General features: G+C 37.9%; 1 protein-coding gene across 10 annotated transcripts in view; it reads left to right on the top strand.

Moving 5' to 3' along the window:
- acaca (acetyl-CoA carboxylase alpha) overlaps positions 1–22,353 on the top strand; it is a 64,971-nt gene that overhangs the window by 38,623 nt on the left and 3,995 nt on the right. For 3 of the 10 annotated variants that reach the window (XM_073839480.1, XM_073839484.1, XM_073839485.1), the window contains 15 exons: positions 1,477–1,620; positions 2,792–2,894; positions 3,039–3,146; positions 3,662–3,718; positions 3,909–3,953; positions 4,928–4,969; positions 6,390–6,605; positions 6,686–6,841; positions 6,922–7,146; positions 15,917–16,072; positions 18,481–18,627; positions 19,067–19,336; positions 19,436–19,533; positions 19,756–19,876; positions 20,962–21,072. In XM_073839480.1, coding sequence (XP_073695581.1) covers positions 1,477–1,620; positions 2,792–2,894; positions 3,039–3,146; positions 3,662–3,718; positions 3,909–3,953; positions 4,928–4,969; positions 6,390–6,605; positions 6,686–6,841; positions 6,922–7,146; positions 15,917–16,072; positions 18,481–18,627; positions 19,067–19,336; positions 19,436–19,533; positions 19,756–19,876; positions 20,962–21,072 — 1,999 coding nt within the window. Of the gene's footprint in view, positions 1–1,476; positions 1,621–2,791; positions 2,895–3,038; positions 3,147–3,661; positions 3,719–3,908; positions 3,954–4,927; positions 4,970–6,389; positions 6,606–6,685; positions 6,842–6,921; positions 7,147–15,916; positions 16,073–18,480; positions 18,628–19,066; positions 19,337–19,435; positions 19,534–19,755; positions 19,877–20,961; positions 21,073–22,353 lie in introns of those variants that run through there. The other 7 variants (XM_073839481.1, XM_073839487.1, XM_073839482.1 and 4 more) reach the window with 4 other exon arrangements.

Raw genomic sequence — 22,353 nt, forward strand, 5'->3', positions numbered from 1 at the left:
TCAGAATTTGCAAAATGTTCATTATTTTACCAAAATAAGAGGGATCATACAAAATGCATGTTAATTTTTTTTTTATCTAGTACTGACTTGAATAAGATATTTCACATAAGATGTTTACGTATATGCCACAAGAGAAAATAATAGTTGAATTTATAAAAAGGGACCCCGTTCAAAAGTTGACTTCTCCTTGATTCTTAATACTGTGTTGTTACCTAAATTATTCACTTATTAAATTTTTTGTTTAGTGATAGTTGTTTATGAATTCCTTGTTTGTCCTGAAAAGATAAACTGCCTGCTGTTCTTCAGGGAAATTTTTCAGTTCCCACAAATTCTTTGGTTTTCCAGCATTTTTTTGCGTATTTGAACACTTTCCGACAATGACTGTATGATTTTGAGATCCATCTTTTCACACTGAGGACAACTAAGGGACTCGTATGCAACTATTACAGAAAGTTTAAATGCTCACTAAAGCTTCAGAAGGAAAAAACAATGCATTAAGCTCTTAATACAGCTCTTAATGCAGGGGGTGAAAACTTTTTGAATTTGAAAGTCAGGATAAAGCTACCTTGTTTTGTCTTCTGGGAAACATGTAACTATCTTCTGTAGCCTCTGAAGGTCCGTACTATATGAAAAAAAAAATGATATTTTGGCAAAATAAGAAAAATGTACACATCTCCATTCTGTTCAAAAGTTTTCACCCCCCGGCTGTCATTGCATATTTTTTCCTTCTGGATATAAAAAATTAGTTCCCACATTTTATTAATTTGTTCCCCGATTTTAGTTCAGTTGCAACCACAATTTCTTATTATATTCCCTTATTGTAATAAAATTATGGCCATGTTGTTCTAGTTTTAATTTAGCTAAATTGTAGTCACAATATATAATTTTTCCCCTCGTGTCAAGTGTGGGGCTTCATAGCTAAAAAGTAGCTCTGTCAATAAAATACAATTATCAGTTAATTTCACAAATCAAATTTTGATTTTGAAAAACAGAATGAAAATGTAATATTATCAATTTTGGTGCATCTGAACTTCGAGTAATCTTATGTTTTTACAAATGGAGGGATGACCAAAAATGATGGTAATTCTCAGCAGGCTACAGCTAGATTATATTTAACCTGGAATATTCTGTACTAACCTGTACTTCCACTATGAGTTGAAATAAATGAATGTGAATGCATGAATTCACCCATACAGTGAAGTTTCAGTCATACTTACTTTTCCTTTAACATCTGGTTTAATTGCCTCCGGACAAGTGGCCCCTTTTATAACATCCAGATCTTACACATCAGTGTGCATTCACATTCAGCTTGTGAGGAGGCGATGCTGCTTCCATTCACTCCTGTGATCTAGACCGATGTGTGATGGTGATGATTTGATCTTTCTCCCGGGGTGGTCTGCCACACTTTTGAGATGTTAGGTCTATGCAGCTGGGTTAATGACATGTCTTTTTGTTTGTGCACGTGTGTTCTCTCAGAATGTCGTTCTCCTCTAACTTGAACCACTATGGTATGGTCCACGTGGCCAGCGTTAGTGATGTGCTCCTGGACACCTCCTTTACCCCGCCCTGTCAACGCATGGGTGCCATGGTTTCCTTCCGCTCCTTCCTGGAGTTTACCAGGTTAGTGTGTGTCTACAGTAAGTTACTGGAAAGGTGTTTAGTACAGGAAACATGAAGTCTAAATTACTTCTTTTTATTTTCTTATCAAATGAACTTAGTCTTACTCTGCACAATCTGCACGAAAAGTTAAATCCATAAATAAGATATTTAATTTTTTGTAAAATACTCACAAGAAGCCAGATTGTCTGAAGCTAGACTGATTTGTTCTACATAAGATCACAAGTCTCTCTTGGGGACATACTGAGATGACATAACCCGCCAAACACTACTTTCTTTATTTTTGTTACCCCCTGTTGTTGGACACTTTCATTCACGGAATAAATACAATGGTGAAGTAGATCTGAAAATAGTCTTTTTTAGATTTTTCATCCACACTAGTAAGTGTCATTATAAAGTTAACACCACTGTCATGTTGTGCCGCATTAAAACTTCATCAAATGACATATCTAATGCCAGCTAGATCCCCAGCACACTCTTCTTTTGTGTCAATCAGAAATACATTTAGACCTGTAGTGTGACATATTGAGAATGGTGGTTTTAAAGGGTTAGTTTAACAAAAATTGAAATTTCAGTCATTAATCATGTCATTACAAACCTGCAAGACCTTTGTTCATCTTTGGAACACAAATCAAGATATTTTTGATGAAATGCGAGAGCTTTCTGACCCTGCGTAGACCGCATTGCAACCACAACGTTGAACGGCCCAGACAGCTAGTAAGGACATTGTTAAAATAGTCCATGTGACATCAGTGGTTGGGTACTTTTGTGATTGTGCTTCAAAGACTGACACGGAAGAAATTGTTAAATAATGTTGTTATTTTTATTTTCTTTGCACACAAAAAAGTGTTCTTGTAACTTCATAAAACTACTACTGATGTCACATAGACTATTTTAACAATGTCCTTACTACCTTTCTGGACTTTGAATGTGTCAGTTGCATTGCTGTCTAGGCAGGGTCAGAAAGCTCTCGGATCTCATTAAAAATATTTTAATTTGTGTTCTGAAGATGAGCGAAGGTCTTGCGGGTTTGGAACGACATGATAGTAGGTTAGTAATCAATGACAGAATTTTAATTTTTGGGTGAAATATCCCTTTAATGTCTTTTTATAGCAGTTTTCTTAATGTTTACATACATTTGTTGGTTGCATGTCTAATGTGACTTTTATCACAGGAACATTAAGGATGTGTTGAGCTGCTTCTCAGACTCACCCCCTTCTACTCCAACCTTTCCTGAAGGGGGCAACCCTGTGCTCTATGGAGAAGAGGACAACAAGGTAAACATTTTATCCTCTGAACCTATCAAAAACGAAAATAAGATCAGATATTAAATTTGATTGATAAGATGAAGCTACAGTATGATTTGGAAAATCGTTGTTTTCTATCCCTAGTTTATAACGTTTTTGTTTGTCTTACTATAGAGCATTCAAGATGAGCCAATTCACATCCTTAATGTGGCCATAAAGACGGATAGCGACATTGATGATGATGGGCTGGCGGCCATGTTCCGCGAGTTTACCCAGTCTAAGGTAAAACAGAGTTGGGTTTGCTTTAAAGGTTGTATCAGCGATTTCAAGCCTGAAACATAAAGTGTCAAATTCAGCTGACCTTTCTTCACGATCCGCTCGCTGCCTGCCCCATAAATCGACTGTAAAAAAAAAACGCGTCTCTCTGGTCAGCCTAGGGTCCGAGATATGCCAAAAAAACAATCGGTGCTATCAACTATTCCACAGAAAAACAAACAGTGTTCCAACCAATCACCGTCAGGGGTTTGGTGTTGTGGACTTTCCTACTGGTGCAGGGATGTGAGGGAGGTGGAGCGAAAGTCCACAACACCAAACCCCTGACGGTGATTGGTTGGAACACTGTTTGTTTGAGAGACGCGGGTTTTTTACAGTCGATTTATGGGGCAGGCAGTGAGCGGATCGTGAAGAAAGGTCAGCTGAATTTATGTTTCAGGCTTAAAATCGCTGATACAACCTTTTAAGATGTTTGTTTTTAAATCTCAGTGCATTTATTTTCATTCACATCATTTTTACTACAGAAATCTTTGCTGTTTGAGCATGGCATCCGAAGACTTACCTTCCTGGTCGCTCAGAAGGTATGCTTTCGAAATGACATTCGAGCATGTTTCCGCTCTGTCACTCCTTCTCAATCGAATTTCAACAAAATAATCTGTAATCAGTTGAATGTTCATTTGAATAACTGCAATTTTAGTAACTGATCTCAAATCTGGTGCGCCCACTGCATGTGTGTCTTTTCCCTTTTGCTCTTGACGCCATTATTAACAGGATTTCAGGAAGCAAGTCAACTGTGAGGTGGACCAGAGGTTCCATGTAAGTAGTTGTGGAATGTTTGAGACGTTGGCTCTGTTCCACAACCTATGGAGGTACCTCACTGTCTACACTATAAATAGGCAGCTACTTTTTTATGCAGAATCTTAACCAAAATGGAACCTCACAAGAGACTGAATTGAAATACTAGTGATACATAGAGTTTAACACAGGTCATGCAGGACACACCAGTAAAACTTGGCTTTAGCGCACTGTTGGTTCTGGTTAAAATTAACATTAGCATTTTGCAAAGCTAATGACACAGTACTCACATACTAAATATAAAATGCATTGTGCACACAGTTACATTTTAATTAAACTATTTTAATTTATTGGTTCTCAGTATATATTGAAATTTACTGTTTTTCTGATTGACATTTCTTGGTTATGTTCACCGTCTTGGATGTAAGCATGTTGCTAAACTAACGACTTATGTAAGCTTCTCTTATGTAAGAAAATGTGGGCTTTCATTTGATTCAAAAGCTGCAATCAAATTCATTGCATGATACGCTGATTAAAAAATCAAATTAATCACCAATAATCAGTTCTTGAGTGAAAAATTTAATATGGATAAATAAACACTGAAATTAAATAATTGAACAAAAAAGGAAAAAATGGCTTTGTAAGTCAGTATTATTTGTTTAATGTAATTGAATATACATTTATATATTTTATGAATTAAATTGTATAAATGGAATATTATTAAAAATATTGAGTCTTTTTTTTAAATTAACATTTTGACTCCTAGGTTTTGGAACAGAGGCATTATTAATGGTCTCTTAATTAAGATACAGACTTAATTATAAGACTGTTCAGTCTTAGAAATGTACAAAACCTGTTTTAGTTCTGTAAATGTCCTGTAGTGAAGAATACAATGTGCTGTATTATTAATATTGGTCTGGTCTTCCAGATTGGTGTTGACATGTACGGAATGCAATATTATTTCACTGTTAATGGTTAACATCTTTATTTCACAGAGAGAATTCCCCAAATTTTTCACTTTCCGGGCTCGAGACAAGGTGAGTTATGTTTTACACAAGATTACCAGTGACAGGCGTAAAAGACTGTAACACATTTAAATGCAAGTGTTCATTAAATTCATCAGCCGCTTTATGTTTGGGGGGGAAATACAGAGGGGAAATGAGGAGGTGGAAAATAAAAAAGCTGTTATATTCCTTCAATTCTTGTCTTAGCTGTGCAAGTCACTCCATCATGATCAATGGCGTTTCTCTGGCTTCCTTCAGCCCTGATAGTTTGCTAAAATGGTTCCAGCAAAGCTCATTACATTAATGAACTTTTTAATTATTTGTCTCATTTGAGAAGGATGACATCCATTAGCAGCTGTGATTACCTACATTTACTAAATCTAGCCTGCTATTATAGCTCACGGGCAGTTTCTACTCCTGTAGACTCACTTTCTCTACATTTAAAACGAACAATTTCATTCCATTTTCTATTTTATTTAAATCTTGTTTTATTATTAGTAGTAGTAAAATGCAGATTTTTCATGATCAAACTTCTTTTTAGGGTTGATCAATTATGGGAAAAATCATGATGAATGTAAACATTGGTCAATATTGTAATTGCAATGATTGTAAATATTGTAAACATGATTAGGACTATTATCAATTTTATATAAGTCTTATTTTCAACAATAGTGATATCAAGTATATTTCTGTTGGAAATAAGGCTGCTACGATATCAACATTTTAGATACAATTGAAATTAAACAATTCTTGATTCCACAGCAGAAACTAATACTTAGCTAACTAATGTAACTAAATCTTTGTGTAATTTTGCATTTCTGCTATAGCAGCTACAAATGGTATTGTGAAAGATAACAAAAAAATTGTCTCTTACAAAAAATATTTAAATGATATTAAATGTTCTTCCTGAATGAAATTAAGTGATTTAATATATACAGTCAAACCAAAATTTATTCAGACACCTTCAACATTTCTCACATTATCACAGTTTGTTCACTATAGTTTACAAAATGTTAATAAAATATGACAAGAACTCAAGTGTTAACTGTTAGTATGACAATGTTTACACAACTATCAATACTTTTCGAAAGAATTAAAGAAAAAACACTTAAGCAAAACATAGTAAGGTCAAAGTGTCTGAATAATTTTTGGTCCCAAATTTTTATTAACTTTACTGGTAGTCCACTGTATGAAGAATCTTTGGGAATAATATGTCGCAGTCACCTCATTTTGCTTTCCTCACTTACATAAATGAACTATAGTGTCCTGCACCCGCTAGTAATAAAATGGTGTCTGAATAATTGTTGGTTTGACTGTATATTTTAGAAAATTATAAGTATTTTCCTTTAAACCTCAGAAAAACAAGACTACTTTTGATCTATAATTTTGACTAAAAAAAGGAAGTTTTTGTCAATTTTGTAAAATTTTTTTTTTTTTTTTTTTTTTCCTCCAGTTTGAGGAGGACCGTATCTACAGGCACTTGGAACCTGCCTTGGCTTTCCAGCTGGAGCTCAACCGCATGCGTAACTTTGCACTGACGGCCATCCCCTGTGCCAACCATAAGATGCACCTGTACTTGGGAGCCGCCCGTGTGGAGGTGGGCACTGAGGTCACAGATTACCGCTTCTTTGTACGTGCCATCATCCGCCACTCGGACTTGGTCACCAAGGTAGGAGCATCTCTGTGGTCTGTGTTTGCATCCATAAACTTGGTTACATATGTGACACTCTATGGTTTCCTGTCGTGTAGGAAGCTTCATTTGAGTATCTGCACAACGAGGCAGAACGTTTGCTGCTGGAGGCCATGGATGAGCTGGAAGTAGCCTTCAACAACACCACAGTGCGGACCGACTGCAATCACATCTTCCTCAATTTCGTCCCAACCGTCATCATGGACCCTTCTAAGGTTTTAATGAGTTTTAGCGGATTTTAGCTTTTAGGGAAGTACCTATCTGCATGTGTTTTGAACACTTGTGTTCTCATTAGATTGAAGAATCTGTGCGTTCCATGGTCATGCGCTACGGCAGTCGTCTGTGGAAGCTCCGCGTGCTCCAAGCCGAGCTAAAGATCAACATCCGGCTGACACCAACTGGCAAACAGATCCCCATCCGCCTCTTCCTGACCAATGAAAGTGGCTACTACCTGGACATCAGCCTGTACAAGGAGGTCACAGACTCCCGTACAGGACAGGTGGGGCACAAAGACCGACAGGTGGGGCTCACGTGTCTCTCATAAACACAAACACACATATATATATATATATATATATATATATATATATATATATATATGCAGACAGCTAAAACTGAACAACAGCCTTTGTCATCCCTGATTGTTAAGTAATTGTCAAAAGTAAACACGCTATCAGTCAAAAGTTTGGACACGTCATTTACTTTTCTTTATTATGACTATTCTTCACAATTTTGAAAAAATACTGAAGTCAAAGCTAGGAAATAATACAAATGCCATTATGGGAATTATTCAATGAAAACATTTTTTTTGTATAATTTATCTTCAAATTCAAATTGAACACCCTTCATTATTCATACAGTATGTAGACACCATTTATATGTATGCGTTTGTCTGCAAAGCTTTTAAACATTTAATAATAATCAAACAAAACAGTAATATTATTGCAAATTAAATGTAATGGCAAAGCTGAATTTGCTTTTTAGAAATAATTCTGATATGTTAATTTTATGCCCAAGAAACGCCTCTTGTTATTACCAATGTTGGAAACAGTTGTGCTGCAATATTTTTAGGGAAACTATGATCCATTGTTTTTCAGGGCCCATATTCACAAAACATCTTAAGGCTAAAAGTAGGTCTTAACTTGCTGGTTTAGAAGAAACTCATGTCATTAGGACATGTCTGTCCTAATATAATGACTTTATAGGAATTTAATTTTAAATAAGGACTAAGTTAAGAGGACTCCCAAATCACTAAGACCAAATCACAAACAACTCTAAAGCCCTGCCATTGCTTATTGTTTAAGGTTTCTCCCCGTTGCTTAGTAAAATATGCTCTCAGTAGCTTTGTGAATGTGTTTTAAGATGAAACTCTTACCTAAGAACTCATAATGGTAAGATAAGATGTTTTGTGAATATGGCCCCAGGTTTCTTTGATGTATAGAAAGTTCAAAAACATTAAAGGTTGTATCAGCGATTTCTAGCCTGAAACATAAAGTGTCAAATTCAGCTGACCTTTCATCACGATCCGCTCGCTGCCTGCCCCATAAATTGTCTGTGAAAAAACCGCGTCTCTCTGGTCAGCCTAGGGTCCGAGATATGCCAAAAAAACAATCGGCACTACCAACCTTTCCACAGATAAACAAACAGTGTTCCAACCAATCAGCGTCAGGGGTTTGGTGTTGTGGACTTTCGCTCCGCCTCCCTCACATCCCTGCACCAGTAGGAAAGTCCACAACACCAAACCCCTGACGCTGATTGGTTGGAACACTGTTTGTTTATGTGTGGAAAGGTTGGTAGTGCCGATTGTTTTTTTTTGGCATATCTCGGACCCTAGGCTGACCAGAGAGACGCGTTTTTTTCACAGACAATTTAATGGGGCAAGCAGCGAGCGGATCGTGAAGAAAGGTCAGCTGAAATTGACACTTTATGTTTTAGGCTAGAAATCGCTGATACAACCTTTAACTTTTAATTAATTAATTTCTTTAAAAAAATTGTAGTGAATTTTACAGGAGACTCATCTCATTTTAACTTGGTCCACCTAGGGACGCCAATTATGAAGTGAGTTCTGCTTTCGCCCACTAGAAAAGCGAAATAGTGTAGTGATGGGTACTCGCGTCACAGATGACATAATGATTCTTGGATCACATGTCACTTAATGTGTGGTAATGAGTACATCACATAAGAAAGATTGGTGGGATATCTAGCTTGTAGAACCTCTCACTGTATTATCAACACAAGGAAGACACAAGTATAATAAAATAAATTTATTAACAAATGATAGACAAGAGTAATCAACTATTAAATGAATACAATAAATGCAAAAGGAATAAAGTGCATAAGATGCATAAAATGTGATTCAGTTGGGTGTTACTATGTCATAGCTATGTTATCTTATGGAAAGATAAACTGTTGCTACTCTGAAACAAATAAGGTGAAGAACCTTATTTTGCATCAAACAAATAAATGAGCTATTATTTGTTATCAACTGCAATCAGCTATACAATATCTAATGTAAATTAGAAAAATCATATACTGATAGTACACAACAATGCCAAGGTCTCTGGAAGAGGATTGGAAGTGATATTTACGTTCTCTGTGGTTGATTGAGCAGTCCGGTAGCGGTGAATTCTTCCACTGGTTGTGCTGGAAACAGTATCAAGGTGGGTGAAGGGCAGAAACTGCGTCTTGACCAATAGGAAGTTCTGTTCTTCCTGGGTTTTTGTCCCAAAGGTCTCTTCTTGCCCTCTAAGAGGTGTCTGGCAGTTGTCCTGGCATCCTTATCTGATGGCGTTGGACAGTTTGCTTATGTTAGTCCACCAAGATCCAATCAAAATGTAGCAAACCTTTGTCCACTATTGTGGCCAGGGAGGGGCCCTCGCCATAAACTGGGCCCTGGAATGCGTGGTCCACTACATCCCCCCCTGATCGGCTTGATCGAGGACCTGAAGTCGTTGATCTGGGCGATGCACTAAAAGGAACAGCAGGAACAAAACACACACACCCCACCTCCTCCATCTGACCATTGGCATTCAAGTACAATTTGGCTCAATATGTTCTATATAGAGCTAAATTAACTAAATAAGTGGGTCATGAGAATCATTTCTAAACAGGTTAGAAGTATTCTGGAGAAGGTTCTTATAGGTGTAAGGAAAAATTGTCCTAAAGATAATTAAAGGCTATGTTTAAAATCTCTAAAGAAGTATCAAGGTAAGAGTAAACATCAAAACTGTTTGGGCAGATTTAGCAGGAAACCAATTCCTTAAATGTCTGGATTGACATAATTTGGTATGGCACTCTTGAAGCTGTAAGCTACGTGCACCTGCAATGTTTACATAGTTCCTTGCAATGCCTGAATAGAGAATCCTCAACTTGTTCGCTTGGTACCACAAATGACAAGATTGTTTATATTGTCTAATTATTGGGAGCAAAGCTCACTCAAATCATAAGTATATATTGCATTAATATACAGACCAATTAATGAGAGTGGTCATGTTGTATGACATTCATTATCCTGGCTACCCAGTGAATGGTGCGGCTCAAGGGGCTGTATATTGACCAGCAGTGGAGGTTGTAAATTTGAGTGTTCTGTCAAAAATCTGCAGCTGCCTCTAGAGGGCTGCCTCACAGGTCCAATCAACTATAGTTCTCTTTGGAAGGATGCCTTATAAGGGAGATTGGTTAGAACTGACAACAACAAATTAGAACAACACTGACTGTGATCTGCAATGTTTTACTTTACATGTGGCAAGTAAACTAGTTGATCAGTAGTCTCATAGGGGCTTGACCCCCCTTTACCTGACATCCAAAGGGATTGTCATGGGCATACAAAATTATAACCTTGTAGGTTATAGACACTGACTGAAAAGTCTAAACTAGAAACAAACTGAAGTGGAAAGTAAAGAACCCTTCCTTGGTTGAAGGTGATGTCTTGTGTGATACAAGGACTGGGTGTCTGCTGACACGGATAGACCTTGTTCAACTATGGGGTACCCCCCTTTCCCCATGTCTCTTGTCAACACTCTGATGTTAGGTGGAGGGGGAGGGGCCCCAACCTGGTTATGCTGAGAAGACCAGGTGTCTGTCAGTGGAGGTATTCTCCTCTGACTTGAGGTCTTTGAGGGCTTTACGAAGTAGGTGCTGGATCTCTGCTAAGTTCTCAGCATCCTTACTATCAGCTCCTCTAGATTTCCTACTTCTGTAATTACTACAATGTTTGTGGCCATTCTCATAGCCATCTCTACCCTTCTTCTGTCTTTGCTCTCTGTCCTCCCACTGCCTGCTCTCCTTTCTGGGGGCATGTCTGTGACTGTTATGTCCCCTGTAACCTGAGAACCTAGGGCTCTGGCTGTTCTGCTGGAGATTGCTGGAATGGACAAACCTGTTCCTGGGAAGTTCTGACACTTCCATTTGCAGGGGAGCCTTACAGTCATTTCCTGATTTGAGCACAGATGTGTCTGGCTCTCTGTCTTTCCTGTTTGTGCTTACCCTCTCACTGTCCCATGCTCGCACTGCAAGCTGCCTCAGTTCTCCTGCAGACATACGGTCAACATCTACCAGGAGTATGAGTGGTTTTCTAACAGTGGGGTACAGATTACTCACAAACAAACTCTTAAACATGACATCCTCCTCTGCCCTGGGGTCATCTCTGCCAGCAAAATACATTTTCCTCAAGCGCTCATAGTACTCTCTGGGAGATTCATGACGGCCTTGCTTGATTTGGAAAGCTGAGAAACGAGAGGCAGATGGGTTCTGATACAGAGTATATTCTGACAGAAGGGCTTTACACAATTCGTCATAATTGTTAGCGATAGCTGGGCTCTGTCTCTCTATGAAACCATGGACGGTTCGTGTGGTGGTCTTTCTCAGAAGAAAGACTTTGTCAGCCATACTTGCCTCAGGGAAGTAAGTCAACGCTGCATTAACATCCTTTAAATACAACTCTATGTTGTTAGAAGTCTCAGGGTTAAACACATCTATGTCACGTGCTAATTCTCTAAGAATATGCAGGCGGCTGTCTCTAGATGGCTGTGTGCTAGGAGACTCAGGTAAGGAATAGCTAGCTTTTCTACCTAGGGTGGAGTTAGAAGCTGCATTATAGGAGTGAGTGAAATCAGCACTCATGGTGAGGCTGTTAGGGGCTGTAAAATAACCATTTTCCTGGTAAGACTGTCCCTGTGAAAGATTCACCAGGGGTTCCCTCACAGCTGAACTGGTGGAGTGGGTATGCATATTCTGTGGTTCAGGTTGCTTGTGGGGGAGGTGCCTGCGTTTTTCCAATTCACTCATCCTTGTTCCTATTACTTCACATCTCTGTTCTGCAATGCCATCTTTGTTTGCTAACACAGATGTTCTAGCTGAAGCTTCAGCTCGTACTCTACTCAACTGTTCCCTGTGCTGGACTTGAGTAACGTTCGAGTTAGAAGATTGTTGCGTGAGCATATCACAATTCTTGCGTCTAATTTCTTGTTGCCTTTTCAGCTCAGAAATTTCAAGCAATGCTGACCTTAACTCAGCTTTGGTCTCACTCAGATTAGTACTTACTGCACTTAATCTCTCTGTCTGTACTGACATGTCTTTATGGGAATGGGTCAACTCTGTTTGCAGAGTGGCCACGTCAGTTTTCAGCTTATTCAGCTCTACTTCCTGACTATCAGTAAAAGACTGTAAGAACTTAGTATCTGAAGACAATCTGCATACTTTAGCTCTTAACTTCAAATTGTCCTTACGCAACTCAGCCAACTCGTTTTTGAGTTCCTGAAACTTTAAATCCCTATCTTTATTCTGGTCATGGGTAAGGGTTAATTTGTCTATGGCCTGGTTTGGTTGGATAGGCCAGTTTAGTGCTAGGCTGGATAGAAGCTTTAATAGTGAAGCGCCCTTTAAGGCCTGGTTCACTGCTTCAGTGGTCAAGTCAGCCATATTTATTTAGTATATAAATACTTGTGTGTATGTATATAATAAATAAATACACCACCTGTATTAGTTAGCTCTTAAAGTTCACCACAAGTGTGAGCAGCTCTGAGCTATTAGGACAACGAATGTCACACACAGACAAGGGGTGCGAATTCTAGCATGCGTCTATAGATTGTCAGAGGGCGTTACCCTTACCTGACAGGATCACATAAAAAGAGAATTCTAGAAACTATAATAGACTTACAAGGTGGAAACTCTATGCTATATTTCTAGTAGCAATTAGTTATAATCAACAATTACAACTGGGCTAACAACAATTTTGGGAAAAATATCTGCAAGTTCTATGCAGCAATAAAAATCACAATTCTATACACTTTGCAACAAATCCTATTCATAAATTGTACCAAAGTTCAGCAGGGAAACTATCAATCAGGCTTAGAGGAAAACACTCTTGCTATGCAATTGGTTTTTGACTCAGTGAAAGACTTAGTTGCCTGCTAAAGTTACTTCTATTGTTATCTTTAGTGTATTGACTTGAGTTGATAAAACAGGAGGCTCATTTCATTCTAAGCTAGCCCACCCAGGGACGCCAATTATGTAGTGAATTTTACAGGAGACTCATCTCATTTTAACTTGGTCCACCTAGGGACGCCAATTATGAAGTGAGTTCTGCTTTCGCCCACTAGAAAAGCGAAATAGTGTAGTGATGGGTACTCGCGTCACAGATGACGTAATGATTCTTGGATCACATGTCACTTAATGTGTGGTAATGAGTACATCACATAAGAAAGATTGGTGGGATATCTAGCTTGTAGAACCTCTCACTGTATTATCAACACAAGGAAGACACAAGTGTAATAAAATAAATTTATTAACAAATGATAGACAAGAGTAATCAACTATTAAATGAATACAATAAATGCAAAAGGAATAAAGTGCATAAGATGCATAAAATGTGATTCAGTTGGGTGTTACTATGTCATAGCTATGTTATCTTATGGAAAGATAAACTGTTGCTACTCTGAAACAAATAAGGTGAAGAACCTTATTTTGCATCAAACAAATAAATGAGCTATTATTTGTTATCAACTGCAATCAGCTATACAATATCTAATGTAAATTAGAAAAATCATATACTGATAGTACACAACAATGCCAAGGTCTCTGGAAGAGGATTGGAAGTGATATTTACGTTCTCTGTGGTTGATTGAGCAGTCCGGTAGCGGTGAATTCTTCCACTGGTTGTGCTGGGAGCAGTCAGTGGGAAAAGGAGCAGGAATCCGTTTCGACAGCCTTGAGCATGAAGCGCTGGAGGATGCTGTTCTCCTGGAGCACCAAAGGGTCCTAAGATCTGGAACACGCAGATGTGGCCCTGGTGTAGGTGCTGAAGGCCCTTAGCTTGGAACACGCAAGCAAAGGTACCTGAAGTGAAGGTTTGCTTGCTGGAGCTCAACCTTGTTGCAAATGTCTGTTGGTCTTCTGCCTCTCTGGGCTAGAGACTCAGAACTTGTTCAATCCGCTTTGTCTCTCTCGGATGGAGACTTAGGACGTGCTGCATCTGTTGTTGCCTCGCTGGACGAAGACTCTGAACGTGGAAAATATCTCTTTCTTCACAGACAGAACGTGGTCGTATCTGCTGCTGCCTCAAAGCTGGAGACTTGAAGCGTGGAGCGTCTGTTTCTGTCTCTCTGGACAGTAGGCTCAGAATGGTTGTGTCTGTTAGTGTCTCTCTCTTGTGGAGCTGGAGAATGAATGAAGGTATCTGTAGCTGCCTTCCCAGTAACGGGCTGCAGACTCAGAAAGAAGTTCGATCTGTTACTGTCCCCTAGACGTGCCGGAGACTCAGAATGGAGGTGTAGCTGTTATTGTCTCACCCTTGCAGGTCAGACTCAGTACTTTGTTAGTGCTCTGTTAGTGTCTCACCCTGCCGGGCCTCAGACTCAGAACTTTGTTGCTCTGTTAGTGTCCCTTCCCCTACGGGACTCAGACTCAGAACTAGTGTAACTGTTATGTCTTTCCCCGACGGGACTCAGACTCAGTACAAGGAGTGTCTTTTGGAGAGGTACCTATTATAACTTTCCGATGAGGAGGAGATTGCAATTTGGTGCTTCTCCATTTCCATGCTGTGATTGGTTGGTTCCATCAGAGCGGGGGACATGGGGTAGCCCACCCTTCTTTCCTCTTGTGGAAGTCATTTGCATAGTCCAAACACAAAGTTAAAAAAAAGGTGCAATAATGTTTTACTGGTGCGTTTCTCATTTTCAAAAACACAATCAGAAAACATGTGGTCATGTAATGAACACATTAAGTCCAAACATGATGGGAAAAGATTGAACTGTCATGCATGCATTCATTTGTCCATTAACAGCTGAGTTTGTGTAAGATGTTGCACTACACATCGCTGTCAGTGAGAATACTTATTTCTCTGAATAAGTATAAGATGTGTGTGTTATGGTTCGCATCAGTTCAAGGTTTGAAAACATAGTTATGAATGGATTTGGATGGATCTTTGTGATCTCTCTTTGTTTCCCCCACTGCGTGCTGCGTCTGGAGATCCTAAGGAATTTTTATGGCCACCACAGGCCAAACCTTAGGAAACAGTATCAAGGTGGGTGAAGGGCAGAAACTGCGTCTTGACCAATAGGAAGTTCTGTTCTTCCTGGGTTTTTGTCCCAAAGGTCTCTTCTTGCCCTCTAAGAGGTGTCTGGCAGTTGTCCTGGCATCCTTATCTGATGGCGTTGGACAGTTTGCTTATGTTAGTCCACCAAGATCCAATCAAAATGTAGCAAACCTTTGTCCACTATTGTGGCCAGGGAGGGGCCCTCGCCATAAACTGGGCCCTGGAATGCGTGGTCCACTACAAAATTCAGACTGCAACTTTTGAACAATATTTTTTGTTTATGCTATTGCTAAGAATAAATAATAAGCAATATGATTTTGGTATTTATTTTATTTACATTTATCATCTGAAAAAATTGTGTTCAAACATACAAATAGTACGGCACAATTTGTTGTTGCACTGAAGCAGCAGTTTGCACTAATATAATTTTTTTTTTTCAAATATTGGTGTTTAGTGAATTGTCATTCTGCTAGTCACCATTTAGTTTCATTTGTCAGTGATGTGCTGACTTTTTCTGTCTGAATGTAAAAAAAGCTTTTTGCATGGAGTTGAATAGAATTGATTAATTTTCAAAATGCTTGCAAAATCATCTTTTTTCATTGTAACATCACCTCTATTTGTTTGCATCATTGGCCAACTGTTATCTGTTTGTCTAGACATGGGGAAAATTATAGATTTATTTATGGTTATTTGTATTTCTTTCCCTTTTATCTGTGATTGTCTGACTCTCTTTTGTCCTCTGTATTTCTCTCATCAGATCATGTTCCAGGCATATGGAGATAAGCAGGGTCCTCTTCATGGCATGCTCATCAACACACCCTATGTCACAAAAGACCTCCTGCAGTCCAAACGCTTCCAGGCCCAGAGCCTCGGTACCACCTATGTCTATGACTTTCCAGAGATGTTCCGTCAGGTATCGTCCACAAACTGAAACGATAGTCTAGTGATGGCAGATCTTTACACATTGTTCTACACACATTACACACTCATTTAATCTCAGTATATTAACATGCAAATGTCTGAGGTCAGTAAGATTTTTCTTTAAATGAAATGTATTCTTTTTAGCATTCATTTCATTGATGAGGAGTTCATTTTTGATGAGTGTTCACGTAAACACACTCATCTTAGGTGAACATAAACAGTTGGGAGCAGGGGCGTCGTAGTTGGGGGAAAAGGGGGACTAAATTACCAGGGCCCCAAGTGTGGGGAGGGCCCCCGAGGATCAACCCCCCCCCCCCCGGAACGTAGTACAGCGGGGGCCCCTTAGCTGAGTCAGTGCACAGGGCCAAGAACGACACAGCGACGCCCCTGGTTGGGAGAATATTGGACGTGTTTCAGTACATTGCATGCGGTTTTACAGGGACAGCAGGCACATTTTGTTGTTATTGTCTGTGATATTAAAGTTAGTCAAGCAACAAAAGAGAGACAGAAAATCACTCACTACTCTTGACTGAATCACTTTAGAGTAGCCCTAATAAAGGTTCAACTAAATTTATTTATATAAATATGTCTGCTTGAATGAATGAAAAATGTGGTAAACAAGTTGTTAGAAAGATGGAATAATTGGCCTATATAGAGTTTTAGAGTTTGGTCATTTTAGACAAATGCTTAATAAATGCATTGCACTGTAACTAAAACGCTAAGATTTTAGCTGACTAAATTTACTATAGACTAAAACTAGACTAAAATGACTAAAACTAAATGGCATTTTAGTCAAAAGACTATGACTAAGACTAAATCAAAAATTGCTGTCAAAATTAACACTGATTCTTTTGTTCAGCAGGGATGCATTACATATTACAAAGATATTGCAAAAGATATCTATTTTATTTTGAACTTTCTATTCATCAAAGAATCCTAATATATATGTGTGTGTGTCATATTTTTTCATAAAAGGATCAAGATGCACAATTGTTATCATAGTTGATGATGATGATAAATGTTTCATGACTAATTATCATAATATCATATTAGAATGATTTCTCAAGCATCATGTAACACTGAAGACTGGAGTAAAGGCTGCTGAAAATTCAGCTTTGCGGTCACAAGAATAAATTACATTTTAAAATCTTGTAAAATGAAAAACAGTTCTTTTAAGTTGAGACAAGAAAATTAGCTAATAGTTATCACCTTACTTACCCAGTTGATTTATTACATTGATAATTGCAAACATTTTTTGTATTACAAGTTTCAACACTGGATGAAGTCAGTTTTCAATTCTTGTTTATTTATTTATTTATTTTTGACATATTAGAGTCAAATGTTTTTACAGACGGAATTTGGAGTAGCTCATTTTGTCACTCCATAATTCAGAAAATATATTTTTGCAGTTTTGGGGGGAGTAAAATATTGTATAAAATCAAGCAAATTATATATTAACAAATCACTCTGTAAAAAACCTTCAGGGATATAGACAGGAATATGTAAAAATGTAAAGTTTGGTGTGTGTATAAGTTCTATTGAAGTGGAGATTTACAGCTCAGTGTAGGAGAAAAAACTCATTTTGAGAAAACGGCCTTTAAAAATATGTACTGTCATTGAAATATGTTGACACAACGGGGGCAGCTGTGGCCTAATGGTGAGAGAGTTGGGCTTGTAACCCAAAGTTTGCCGGTTGGGGATTGTGAATGAACAGCGCTCTTTCCACCTTCAATACCATGACTAAAGTGCCCTTGAGCAAGGCACTGAACCCCCAGTTGCTCCCCGGGTGCTGGAGCAATGGCTGCCCACTGCTCCGGGTGTGTGTTCACAGTGTGTGTGTGTGTTTGTTCACTTCTCACTGCTGTGTGTGTGCACTTGGATGGGTTAAATGCAGAGGACCAATTTCGAGTATGGGTCACCATACTTGACAATACGTCACGACTTTTCTTTCAAATAGATAACGTTTCTATAGATAACGATTCAAATAGATAACGTTTCTATAAAAGAAACACCTAACAGAGTCTTTTGGATTTTTTCTTTCTACTAGTCTGAAAAACACTTTTTGAAAAAAACAAAAAGCCCAAAATCTCAAATCCCCTTAAATTTGAAAAATATTTCACAATATTACTATTATTACAGAACTTATTAAATAAATGCAGCATTGTTGAACATATGAGACTTAAAAAAAAACAAATCATACATACTGACCCCAAACATTTGAACAACAGTGTATATTTTAATACACAAAGTTAATAATACTTATCAATTGTTTATCCCTTTTTCCTGAAAAAACATTTAGAACATTTAGATTTTTTAAATCATATTTTTAATCAAGAGAACTAAAAATATATAAAAAAAATAAACATTTCTCATATATGATTTTTTCCTATTTTCTTCTAGGCTCTAAGGAAGCTATGGCAATCCATGGATGTACACGCCAATTTACCCAAGTGTCCTCTTCCATCAGAATTGCTCACCTTTACAGAGCTGGTTCTGGATTCTCAGGGTCAGCTGGTGCAGATGAACCGCCTTCCTGGAGGAAATGAGGTTAGATTGCGCCAAGTTATGATACTGGCTAAAACTTATGTTTTGTAAAAAGTTATTTTGAATGCTAAACTGAACCGAACTGAATGAACAATGAACTGACTTCAACTGAATAATGACAATTTACTATTGTCTTTTTAGAGCAGAATTCTGTTGCATCATTATTTTCTTGTTTGCAACTGTAAAGCTGCTTTGAAACGATCTTTATTGATTAAAGCTCTATATAAATAAAGGTGACTTGACTTAAACAGGAAAACTATGTAACTCAGTCTTAATTTATGGCATTTCTTGCTCATTTTCAACAAATGATTATACATGCAGTTAACTTTGTACACTATAGGGGGCCCCTTTGCTTCTTAAATGTTGGTTTGTACGGATCCCCAAGCATTTGTTTATTGTGAGTGGGAAAAAAAGCTTAACTCATTATTTCATGATTTTCTAGATTGGCATGGTAGCATGGCGGATGACTCTCCGAACCCCGGAGTACCCGGCCGGCCGTGAGATTATTGTGATCAGTAATGACATCACACATAAGATTGGCTCCTTCGGGCCACAGGAGGATGTGCTGTTCCTGCAGGCTTCAGAGATGGCACGGGAAAGCGGTATCCCAAGAATCTATATCGCTGCCAACAGCGGAGCCCGGATTGGCCTGGCAGAGGAGATCAGACACATGTTCCACGTGGCCTGGCAGGATCCAGCAGACCCGTACAAGGTTTGGAGTGGTTCCAGGGGAAGGGATCAGTGATCATTGATGTAGTGTTAATCTTCAGGATGTTTGTTGTAATCACAGTGTTTTCCTGTTGATTGGTAGGGCTTTAAGTACCTGTACCTCACACCTCAGGATTATAAGAAAGTGTCTGCTCTGAACTCAGTCCACTGTGAACATGTGGAAGACGAGGGTGAATCCAGGTAAATTGCATTTTATTCCATACTCAGATTTTTTTTTTTAATTGTTAATGCTGTTATGTCTGTTCTAGCGGTTTTTGCTGCATAATTTCAGTAAGAGTTTACATTGAAGGTTTACATTTTACATTAAACTTTTATTTAAAAGATTTTTTTCTGTTATTAAATAGGGTAATTTTTTGTTGTTATGCTATAATGTAAGTTCTCCTCTGACACGTGTCTTTGCAGGTATAAGATCACTGATATCATTGGTAAAGAGGAGGGTTTGGGAGTGGAAAACTTGCGAGGCTCTGGCATGATCGCAGGTGAATCTTCACTGGCGTATGAGGATATCATCACTATGAATCTGGTATGCTGACAGAACACACATACTTGTTACAAGCTATGATGAAGAACTGAAGATTTACCAACAAATTTGAAAAGGTTCCACTATTCACAAGAGCTCATATGTAATAGATTTAGTACAGCACTATCTTTCAAAAGTAAGATTGTGGTTGGCAAGAATTACGTTTTACAAAATATTTATGTTTTGAATAAATCCTGTTATATTGAGCTTTCTATTTATCAAAGAATCCTAAAAAAAAATTCAGAAGGTATCAGCTGTTTGCTATGGAAGGCCATTTCTGCCACTGAATAAAAACAAAAAAAAAAGGTTATTGTGACTTATTTCACAATTCTAAACTTTTTTCTCAGAATTGTGAGATATAAACTTACAATTGTGAATTATAAAGTCAGAATTGCAAAATATAAACTCACAATTGTGTGATATAAAGTTAACATTCCGAGATATAAACTCTGAGAAATTAAGTCTGAATTATGTGATATAAACTTGCAATTGCGAGTTAAGTCTTTGTATCTCGCAATTCTAAATTGCATGATATATAGTCACAATTGAGAGAAAAAAAAGTCAGAATTGCTAGTTTATATCCTGCAACTCTGGTTTTATATCTAGCAATTTTGGATTTATTACTCGCAATTGTAAGTTTATATCTCACAGTTCTGAGAAATATATCAGAATTGCAAGTTTATATGACCCAATTCTGGGGAAAAAAAGTCAGAATTGTGAGATAAAAACTCGCAATTACCTTTTTTATTTTTTATTTAGTGGCAGAAACAGGTTTCCATTGTTTTCAGCATTCTTACTATTAAGAATTTTTTGAGCAACCAAATCAGCATATTTAAATGATTTCTAAAGCATTATGAGACAATAATGGCTGCTGAAAATTCAGCTTTGCCATCAGCGAAGTAAATTAAATGTAAAATTTATGAAAAATTATTAGTTAAATTTGTAATAATATTTTACAATATTACAGTTTTTACTCTTTTTTTGTGTGTGTATAATAGATAAAAATAAAATAAATAAAACCTTACCTAGACTTTGTAGCGTGGTGTATATGTTACAACAGTGGTGTAAATGTTATGTTGTTTCCTCAGGTGACATGCAGGGCCATTGGAATCGGAGCTTATCTGGTGAGACTGGGCCAAAGAACCATACAGGTGGAGAACTCTCACATCATCCTGACTGGAGCTGGAGCTCTCAATAAGGTCAGCAACTGCACTCATTAACACTTTTTCTGGTTTAGAATCAGAATCCACTACAAGCCAACTGTGCCTTCTCAAAGCGGTTTTATAATTCACCTTGTATGCTTTTGTATATTTTCAAAGGAGTTATCTGTTGTTTAGTTGCTGCTGTGAAAGATGGCATTTATGCATACATTACCTATTCACTCTCCTGATAAGGGCATTTTAATTGGCCTCTCTTTTAATTGCTTGAAGTAATTTGATTTGGCCGAAGCAGGAATTGTGAGAAGGTTAGCGTGAACTGCAAAAGCCTTGTGTGCACTCAACTATGACCCAAATAAATGAATCCCTAATTCATGCAATTACCACGACTGCATTACAATATGACTTTTATGAATCAGCCAGTTTCTTATTTTACTGGTGACAGCGATTGGATGTGGTTGGCTGTGCATTCAAGCACGTGTTAAAGGAACAGCTCAACTAAATATCTTTTTTCCCAATTTTTTTCAACCTCATGTTATTCCAAACCCATATGACTTTATTTCATAAAACATAAATGGAGAAATTTGGGGAAATTTGGTAACACTTTATACAGTCCTTTTCCACATGTACATACTGCGTACTTATTAATCAGTTATTGTAATTTCTACTGTATAACTACGTACTAAGCCTGACCTTACCCCTAAACCTAACCTAACCCATGTAGTTACCTTATAATACCTTATAATTTGTATGTACAAAGTGTGTACTGTCCAGTTTTTCCAGGCAATTACTGTGTTTTGGGGTCTAGTGTTTTCAAGCTTAAAAACGGAAGCAAAGATACCTTGTGCTTCATTGGGAACAGAAATTAAGTCAGAAATTTTATATATAAAAACTGATATCTCAGTATAAAGACAATAGAAACAATGGAAAATCACCTGCCAGTATAGAAAAACAAATGTGTGTGTGTTTCTGTAGGTTTATAATTCACCCCTCAGTGACTGCCATCCCCCCGCGTCTCCCTCTCTCTGTCTCCCGTCATGATGCTGCAGCTCCTGCAGGAATAATAGAAAGAGAAGCGTGAAGTTGTTATTTGCATAGAAATAGGCTGATGCCTGGGGCTGAGACCGGGGAGGGACACCCATATCATTCCTCTGAGAACAGAATGAGCACTTCTACTGCTACAGATATCCTCGTCTCGCTCTGCCTTTCTCCCATCACTCTGCAGTAGTCTAGATTAGGGTTGGGAACCGAGAAACAATTCTTATTCAGAACAATTTCCGTTAACGGTTCTTGAATGTCTGGTGTGGACAGAAAAATGGTATT

The sequence above is a fragment of the Garra rufa genome, chromosome 5 (assembly GCF_049309525.1).
Source record: "Garra rufa chromosome 5, GarRuf1.0, whole genome shotgun sequence".
Lineage (NCBI taxonomy): Eukaryota > Metazoa > Chordata > Actinopteri > Cypriniformes > Cyprinidae > Garra > Garra rufa.